Source organism: Gymnoscopelus braueri (assembly GCF_963280865.1).
Source record: "Gymnoscopelus braueri genome assembly, chromosome: 14".
Taxonomy (NCBI): Eukaryota; Metazoa; Chordata; class Actinopteri; order Myctophiformes; family Myctophidae; genus Gymnoscopelus; species Gymnoscopelus braueri.
This window is the reverse complement of record NC_137619.1, coordinates 20423123-20433143: the sequence shown is the minus strand read 5'-3', so window position 1 is coordinate 20433143 and position 10021 is coordinate 20423123. Positions and strand designations below refer to the sequence as shown.

Genomic DNA, 10021 nt, shown 5'->3' with positions numbered 1-10021 from the left:
GCTTCTGTAACACCTGCTGAAGGAGGGGGGTTCTTCCTTTGGTAAGTTCTGCTCCTACCACGCAAAGACCACCTTCTTCCATGCCTGTTGTTCAAGAAGTAAGGACAGCGACTGGGAAGCCCCTCGTCTGAGCCACTGCTTCCTAATGCTGCTGGAAGATTTTGAAGGCCATCTGCGAGACGGCAAACTCCCCAACCTTTTCATCCCTAGATTATTGTCTCATCACAAGTTCACAGGTGGGAAAAGAGTGGGTGAAATTCTTTTCTACACTCTACAACTCTTCTTCAGTTATGATCAAAAAGTTTTGTGAGGTCACTGTAACCATGACCTCAAAGTGCAAGGCCTATACTAGTCTGGAATCCAGACTGATTAGCTCCCTGATTAGACACTTTTTTTTTATCACTTCGCCTTCTTGAGAAGCAAGTGATAAAAAAAGTCTGTTGAAGGGAGCGAATCAGTCTGGATTCCAGGTTAGGCCTATAATCACTGCCATGCCACTTTATACAAATGTTATGTGGGTGACTACATGGGCATGGTAGTGACAATACCAGATGAGTTGTATTTTTGAATTGGTGATTTGATTTGATTGAATTAAGACAATTTAAAAATCTTTTGTGGTGGTGGCTGGTACCTAGCCTGGTAAACCCTCCCTCCGGAAATCTCATTTCCATTTGATTTCAGGAGTGAGTCTGGCCTGATCCGCCTTTCTGCAATATTGGCTGTGCTGGAGTTGGGCGGGAGTAATACCGTTGACTGACAACCCCTTCAGCCAATGATAATTTTTCCCCTTCAGCCAATCAGCAGTTCACCAGTCTTAATGTGACGCGACGGGACTTTTGAGACAGCCATACCCAAAATGGGTTGCCTTATTCGGATAGAATGGTGTCACTGCCCACCCCTACCGGTTCTCTAATTTTTTATTTTTAAATAGGCTTTGTCATGATTAATTGACCACATATATGAAGTTAAACAACTCAATTCTATCCAAACGATATCTTATAAGTAAATTCCGTGCCTCAAAATAGAAGTTAGAGAGCTTTTTGAAGTAAAAAAATAGCGGAGAATTGGCCGCACAAGAAAAAGATGGCTGCCGTTCGTGTTTTGGGCTCACTCGAACTCGCCACCTGATTGGCCAACGTAAGCTGTCAATCACAGAACAATGAGCGACGACGCTGATAGGCGCGGCCGTTTGGCATACACAGCCAATATTGCAGAGAGGCGGTTCATGCCAGACTCACTCCAGGAATCAAATAGAAATGAGATTTCCGGAGGGAGGGTTTACCAGGCTAGCTGGTACCTATTAGCCTGGTAAACCCCTCCCTCCGGATATCTCATTTCCATTTGACATCAGGAGTGAAATCAAACGCAAATGAGATTTCCGGAAGGGGGGGGGGGGGGGGGTGTTACCAGGCTAGGTACCTATATCCTATATATATACCACTGGTGATAAAGCTCAGCAGAGAGGGAGAGTGAGAAAAAAATTTAAACACATTTTGTGCTTAATTTGGTGCAACAAGCAGTGACATTTGTAGCATTTGTGGTGCCACCTATGGGTGGAAATGAAATTGCTTTTGCCTCTGTTTAGAGGCCCCTCAATGAGTGATTAAATGGGTCCCGCCAGCAAAATTTGGAAGCCAATCGTAGCCAATGGGAATGGTATATGAAATATCTGACTAATCTTGATCACTAGACTGCAGAGAGAATATGTACCGAGTTGCATTAGATTTTCACAAAATCTGTAGTAGTAGCAGAAAGTGTTTTGAAGAAAACAGATAGGGGCCTTACATTGGCCTGCACTTTAGATCCACAGGGAAAAAACACAGACATCAGTTTTTCAGTTCCTTCTTTTTAATGTGTTAACCTGTCATCTCATAAATCTGTTACACTTCTGAAACAAAATATAGGCAATTATACAGTATGTAAAACAAACTGATTTTTATTTTACAATATATACATTTTATAACGTGTGCATTGCAATACGAGAATGAATGATGATGGTACTGTAGTAAGCAACATAAAAAAAGACCTACTGCGTAGTGTTATTTTAAATTCTGGGACCAGACTTGTGTCAAATAGTATTTGAAAATAATTCAGCTCGTTTTATTCTGCTTGGAGTAGCTACTAGCAAGACAGATTTTGCCACCTAGGAACGCCAACAATGCTAACAATTATTGGGGAACACTACCTGACCCAGGCTGGGACAATACTACAGAAACAGGTTACATTTTGGCAAACAGGCCGATGGGAAGCCATGTTGATACCTGCAATATGAAATTATAATTTCCATAGCTGTTGAGCTTAGGTGCCAACATGGTGTCCTTTAGTGCAGTCTTCTTGTGAAGTTTTGCCAAATATATTAGCCATTTCTGTGGGTTTTGTTCATTTACATATCTCTACAGAGTATACAACAGACATTTTAATGTGAATCATAGAGTACTGTTTTTCATTTTACACTAAACCTATACACCACTTATTGTGTGTACTTTATAATGAGACAACTCACTGTTTAAGATCTTATTTCATCTAAGACATTGCACAAGGTACAGACACCCATCTAAATTTGGCCATTAAAATTTAAAACAAGGCAATTTAGACATTACATTAAAAAAATGTAACATTCATAGTATGTTTTCCTTAACATCATGCTACTCGGCCCCAACACAAGGAATGTTTCTTAGTTTATCTCCATTGGACAGTTATTGGCTAGATAATACAGGGCTGTGATGATCATTCAACAGGAAGTTAATCCAATTTCAGGAGTGAGTCGCTTTACCACAGCCATGTTGCAAGACTGGCGTTGCAAGATAAATTACAGCACACCAAGCCGAGACACAGGCCTCAATGCAGGTGACAATGGACAAACAAGATGCCACAATGGAAACACTCGCATGAACGCTTTAGGATCACAGTATGATCGTAACGCACGTTTCCTGCATGAGGCCCAATGTGCGCATAATTGGTTAATAAGGGACAATGACTCAAATTGAACTACTAAAAGATAATTATGTTTGGTCTCTACTGTATAATAACAAGCCACTGCTGGACCAAGTGTAGAGCCGACCAAGGCCCAAAGAGCCGCTGAGGCAATTATTGTTAACAAGTTAATCCATTATAGTGATCACTTGGTTAAATGTGAATTGTACCTTAAGGCATGTTTATCTAGTTTGCTGTTGTTCAAAAGTATAAATTGTTGTAAATAACAGCACATACGTGGCAATTTTTGTTTTGTCTTCTGCCTGTACTTTGAAGAGAATGTTTGATTATTATGTAGAGTTCTGTGATATTTGACACTTTCTCTCTCATGTGTGCCCACTAGTCTTTGGCATGTGTAAGTATGAACATGTAGAATTTTAAGCCATTGTAGAGTCTTGTTAAACCTCTATTTATCTTTTGTGTTCTTTGCAATTTTACAGTTAATCAAAAAGTTTATTATTACACAATTGTATTAACTACTTGACTATGGCAACAACAGGTTGTGGCAATCCTGCAATTAAGATCAACTTGCACTGGTGAGTAATGGTAAAAAAAAAAGAATTAACATGGTCATTATGGCAAAAACACCAGTCAGTGCGAGGGTCGATTCATTTTCAGTGCAGTCAGTTGGAAGAAGTGGACTTTAACAATTTAAATCTACTTTTATCTACTTTAATTATTCAAATGTTTAAACGTAAATGTTTCACTTTGAAACTCAAAATGTACTCCAAATAGCCATTCAGATCACTTCTCAGCGTCCTGAGCTGAAGACTGATCGACCCCACATTCCAACAGTAGCGTTCAACTTTTTGACATTTAACCCCTTGCTAGATCGCAGCCAGCCAATAGGGAACAAAGGGCACAACATGGAGAACAATATTAACAATTTCTTGGGTGGCATATTAAGTGTGCTTTCTCAAGTACAGTATGATTAAAACCAATGATATTTGGATTCCCAGAGCCGTAATAATTCTCTTCAAGGTTATGAGTTCTTGGCAGAATATGGGTCTGCATAACAACCCTGGATTGTGACAGGTCCTACTTAACCACCTGAACCCTAGCATGCCTATTATGGGCCAAACATTGCGTGAAAATAGACGATCCACAGGCTCAAAATCCATTGCGTTGTAGATCGGCTATTTTCGGCTAGTGAAAAAAGGAGCGGACCTAGTCTAGAGCCCTGGGGGACTCCAGCAAACTAAGCATATAGGGTTTAAGTGGTTAAAGGTAAATTTAAGGCAGCCAAGGAATATATATACACAATGGGTTCATCACGAGTTGCAGATGGGTAAATAGAGTAGTTTAAAATGCTGAGCTAAGCAACTTTACGCTTAAGTTTACATGACACGCTACAACTTTAGCACTGGCTTGACAACTGTGATAACCTATTAAGAGCTTGAATCCAATGTGTACAGGTATTCCCCCAAATGTGCCTACCTTGTGGGCTATGGGAACATTCCTATCAATTATAATACAGCCTTTATAGTCTTAGCCATGGTATCTCATCAATGGTCAGCTATAGTGTTCATGTCCTCTGAAGAGACCTCTTGTGTCACAGCTTGTAAAGACTTGCAGTATATGTCGACTCTCATACATACAGTATGGCACAGTGCATACCTAGCTAGCATAACAGTATGCATGGTTGTAGTGTATATCTCACACAGGACTCAGACATTGAAAAGTCACAGCTGAGACGATTAAGCTAAAACTCTAAAATACACATAAAATGCCTTGCAGATTTCAACGTAATTTCAATTCTTCCAAATCTCTCCCACATCTGTTCGCTTCATCGCTGGACAGAACTGGCTCAAACAGTATTTCAGCTTAACTACAGTTTTTTGTTAGTTTTCTAGTACCAGATGGTGGGGTTTACTGCATCATAATAACTTACATGTAGCCGAACCATGTTGAAGATATAAGCATTGCTCATGATTTCCTTCCACACTAGGCAAGTTTTCAATCATAGAATAGTATACTAAAATGTCTTCTGTATTTCTGTGCATTTTCGGTACAGTACAACATTCACTGTGTTGCCCTAGAGTACAAACCATACCAAGCTGGTATTTAACATAGGCCAAAACAAACAAAACCATGGGCAGAACAATAAATGAGCCAAAATTCTAAATCTGAGCAAAGTAGTTAAATAATTGATTTATAAATTATGTAAATTGTAGCATTTACATCCATTTTTGTTATCTTGTCAAACAAGTCACTGAGTGACAAGTTACAGTTACAACTGTCACTTTTCAAAGGTCTGTCCTGTACAGTACACAATGCATATGTATGCAAATATTAAGTCTACACACATACTGTGCATAAACACAAGATCATATATTATGACATCATATTTGTATATCAAATACCTTTTTTTCTCTGTGCAATTATTTTAACACCAGTGGTTCCATAGTATTAAAAATTTGTTAAAAAATAAAAACAATGATGGGAAAGTGAAAGAAGCATTCGATTAAAAGGAAGCATAAAACAAATTGAAAAATGTAAAACATTGATCATGATGTCAAACTATGAGACACAACCATAAATAGAAACGTCATCCATCTCTCTTGACAACGACAATGACAAAAACGTCCAGGAAGTGAAAAATGTCTACACAGTAAAGTCCTGAATGTTAATTTAACAAATGTAATCAAATAGACCCGTAAGGGTCCATTTGGGTTAAATTTGGAAACTCTCTGAGTTACAAATGGATAAATAAACACTGACGATTTAACTGTGTATACCACCAAAGATGACAATGATGCATGAATGAAAATGACCCAATCAGTGCTGCTTCCTGTGTTTGCTCAGTCCAATCCTGAGCCTCCAGAACACTTTTACAATATTATCATTGTATTACTGCAAATGTTCACCTGAGGAGAATGTTGGTTGGGACAGAGTAGAGTGGGGTGGGGATATCTTGGCACCTTTCTGACCCTCGTTATGTGCAAGGAAGTTAATTAATTGCGCCCCCCCACCCCCATCACTCGCCACCACCAATGATGTCACCCCAGAGCCCCATTCTTGTCTGTTCATCTATCTGTCTGTCGCACAGAACAACCTATACAGAAGTCTATCTACACAACCAGGCTTTAGTGTTCCTCTCTGTCAAAAAAAAATGCACATTTATATTTACAACAATTAAATAGAGGTCAATTAAGCACTTGTGTGGTGTCAGGGATGAGAGCTCAATGCTTACGGGAGTGGCAAAGCTTTTTTTTGTGTTTTAGTTTTTTTTGTTTTTCTTCATTTAAAAAAAGAAAATCGAAAATAAAAAAGTAATCCTGGTTGTCTTAGTTACATCATGCTGCAATAAATAAAAGTGAGGTTAAAAAAACTAAAGAGTAAGTAAGGGAAGAAGGACGTGAAAGGCTTGTTTTTCTCCGTAGGCTGGCTCTTCTGTGAAGCTATAGCAGTAGTAGTAGTAGCTGTAGTAGTACTAGTAGGAGCAGTGTGTTCATGTCGATCTTGGTTTCCCATGGTGCAGTGGGGTATGTAGCAAGGTAAGCAAAGGGTATGACTGAATAGGGACATGTTTCGTTGGCACCCCACTGTCAGATTTAGCCATCACAACACTGGCTGACGGGCAGAACATTCACCCTACTCCCATGTTGATTTGTGTTGACAAACTAGACCGTTAAGTGGCATCCATGTAAAAGTTCCAAGTAAGCGGTTATTCCCTGCGTCCATCACTCCTGCACACTGCTCAGAACATCAGCTAAGTAACCAGGTCTAACCAGTGCTGTAACATGCTGACCTGTGTTACATTAGGCCCGACTAACCACTACTGTGTGACGCTAATTTTTAATTGGCTGAAACAGAAACGGTGGCAACTTTACCCTCTTCCCGGTGTGACTGCTAATTCTCCAGTTGTGTTGCCGGAAGGCCAATCAAAGACAGGCGGTACTTGGTGAATGTTCGGGTAGAAAGAGGGTATTTGGGTTTGCCAGTTGCGTAGCCAGAAGAGGAGCTGCATTGCCGGTAGGCTGGAGAGTTAAGTGTGAACTGTGTCTCTCAGTAGCTGTTTTCATGGCCAGCCAGTATGTAGAGGTTGCTGTGGGCGGTAGGGTTGTCTGTTGGCCTGCTTTCCAGCACCACCACCCTGGAATGACGCGTGCACGCACACACAAACGCGCACACACACACACACACACACACACACACAGTCAGCCACACACATGCAACAACACAAATTAACTAATCTAACTTTGTTCACTGCCCTCCTCTGACATTTCACCAGTTTATTTTGTTAGTACACAGTGAAAGCAGACCAGGAAACCTAGGAAACAGAAGGGTAGCAGCATAGCCGTGGCCAGGATTTATAGTAATTATATCCCCTCCCCTGATCCCACATAGCTTCAGCAACCGCTGCAGAGGATAGGAGAGAAAAGGACTTTGAAAGATGTCTCTGCATTAAGCCTTTTACAACAAACTGGGAGGCTCTGCAGCACCTGGGCAACGTGCCAACTTGAGGACATTAAGGCCCTGACAGATAGAAAGCATCAGACGCTCGCACCAAGATATGCACCCATTGTATATAACCCATTAAGACTGTGTCATTTTAAGATTTGAGCTAAAAAAGCATTATTTTACACTTTGGCTATTCAAAAATAGCAGGTCTACAAAATATTGTGTGCAAATCTTTGAATATATATTGTTTTAAAGTGATTTTTTTTACTCAAATCTTTGCTTCTGGGGGTCCCTGGAACAAAATAATTTGAGATGGTGGTCCGCGGCCAAATTTTGGGTGGTCCTTGACATGAAAATGTTTGAAAACCACTGATATAGAAACATACGTTTTACAGAAAACTGTTGGGATTTAGAAGATATTTGCAGACGCGTCTTTCAGAGCTCACGGCAGCTCGGTTTCCTTTTCGAGCATCGCCGAGGGGCACAGAACACCAAAATACAATGTGTATAATGGCATAAAGGCATGGTTCTCACTTTGTTTGACCATTCTAAATTCTCTTTTGATGAATAAAAGTCAGTCTTTTATAAAATAGATGGTCTGCACACACAAAATTATAGGTTTGTTTGTGAACTGTAAACCGTCCTGTATTACAAAATACAAAAGTACAAAAAGTGCCCTGTTCTATATAACTAGCCGAATATAAAGATAGGGACGCTCTGATGCTTCAAATTCTCCCACCTTCAATGTGGCCTCAAGGTGCATCAAGTGGCCTCACTGGGCGCCCGTAACTGATGCTTTCTATCCGTCAGTCTTTACATGTGATTTTGACAAAAGCGTTTATACCGTATGGAGGGTGTGATTTACCAGGTAAGTATGATCGTGGTGGTGGCGGTATCTCCACCAACTATGTGCAAGTTTAAACGTAGCATAGCATATGAAATAACTTAGTATAAAGTCAAGTGGCTGCACCGTGCAAGTTAGCTCCAACAGAGTTAAGATATAACTTTAAAAAATGCTATTGCATTGACAGAAATCTCCCTACCCAACTGGCTTCCCACCCGTGAACACTGCCAATTGTGTTCGTTGGAGCGTCCGGGCAAGCCGGAAGCACCATAGAGGAATCCACGGTAGTGGGCAGGAACTTTACCCCCCGAATGCCCCACACAAATACTCTCTCTGTCCACCCCACACACCATTCCTTAAACCTCAAGACTCCCAATAAAGAACCGCTCTCCCTTAAAGCAGACCTCCATCACCACCCGAGAGAGAGAATCGGAGTTTGGGCTGGCTGTGCCCAGGGAAGTGAGTGTACCTGGGCTGAGTGAGGCCTCTGTTCTCAGCCCCTGTCTCTGTCATGGAATCGCTACTGTCCAAGCTTCTTCATTGACAAAACATCAGATAAGCATGTTAACAGACACTGTGTGCGTGTGTATGTGAGACTGTGAGAGATGGTTAGACATGGTATACAAGATCTTGATCAAATATGTTTTTGGTGTGAGTTGTGAAATGTTTGTTAGTGTGTGTGCATGTGAACGCTTGCATACAGCAGGTGTATGTTTGTGTGTGGAGACGTGTGCATGTGTTGTTCCTCACCTGTCTGACCCCAGTAGTCTGAAGATGCGTGTGCTATCAGAGATCTCCTGAGTGATCTGATGAATGAGAGAGAGAGAGAGAGAGACTTTAGTCTAACTTTAAACTGATCGGCCACAATGCATTGATGAGAAAGGATGATGCATCTTGAATGTTCTTGTGTACACACAGAAAGTCAATCTCACCTCATTTGTCTTGAAACTTCTTCCTTGCATCCCATGTCTCCAGAACGCTAGCACACTGTCTTGGAGACATACTGCAAACAGACACATGTCCACACACAGCAGTGTTAGTTACTGTGAATGTCACCATTTCAAAATGCATTACAATTAGCCCAACAAAAGACTAGAATATATCGCTGGAGTTACAGGATAGTAAGTTTGTTTCCCCTTTTTTTAAATGCAAGCCTATCCGTTTCATTGTCACATAGATGGCTGTGGACTATGTGTAAAAAAAAATGGTGATCACAACGCAGTGCAACACAACACATTGTTTGCTTTTGTGTCCTTACCTATGGACTCAATCTGGAAGTTAAAGGTGAGCTCTGCTGACAGCTTCCTGCTGGACTTTAACCTGCCTAGAAGGTTGACTATCTTTATACACCCTAGATTGAGAGAGAGAGAGAGAGAGAGAGAACGACACAGAAGGAAGGAGAAGGACAAGGAGGAACAGTGGTTCAGAGGTGAGAGTATAAACAGACAGGCGGGAGAGGGAGTAGTAAAAAAGGGGAGACAGTGAAATACATAAGGAGGAAGAAGGAACGTTGAGATGAATCCGCTATGAGGTATTACAGTACAGACAGTACAGATCAGTGAGTGTGAGTTGTGTGTTACTCACTGTCAAGACACACTAGGATGGTGTCTCTCTCTAGCTGAGTGACGTGAATCACACACGTCTGTGGTGTGTCTGGAACAAGAGAGAGAAAGTTTTAAATGACGTGTTAAAGGAGTAGTTCAACCAAAAAATTACTTATTTTCTATCAATTACACAACCCATGAAGCCTTGAATTCATGGTTTTTGACGCATTCCTAAGCCAATAATTTGATGACCGGC

The 10021-nt window shown here is 40.9% G+C and overlaps 1 protein-coding gene across 15 annotated transcripts in view; it reads right to left on the bottom strand.

Annotated features, from left to right (window-relative positions):
• Positions 1 to 1839: 1839 nt before the first annotated feature.
• The window catches only part of LOC308100998 (mitogen-activated protein kinase kinase kinase kinase 3-like), a 55597-nt gene continuing 47415 nt past the window's right edge, over positions 1840 to 10021 (bottom strand). For 12 of the 15 annotated variants that reach the window (XM_080450245.1, XM_080450252.1, XM_080450248.1 and 9 more), the window contains 6 exons: positions 9806 to 9874; positions 9480 to 9572; positions 9154 to 9224; positions 8972 to 9027; positions 8691 to 8756; positions 1840 to 7069 (listed from right to left, as the gene is read on the bottom strand). In XM_080450245.1, the coding sequence (XP_080306371.1) occupies positions 6982 to 7069; positions 8691 to 8756; positions 8972 to 9027; positions 9154 to 9224; positions 9480 to 9572; positions 9806 to 9874 (443 nt within the window). In that variant the 3' untranslated portion in view covers positions 1840 to 6981. The remainder of the gene's footprint in view (positions 7070 to 8690; positions 8757 to 8971; positions 9028 to 9153; positions 9225 to 9479; positions 9573 to 9805; positions 9875 to 10021) is intronic. The other 3 variants (XM_080450255.1, XM_080450257.1, XM_080450251.1) reach the window with 1 other exon arrangement.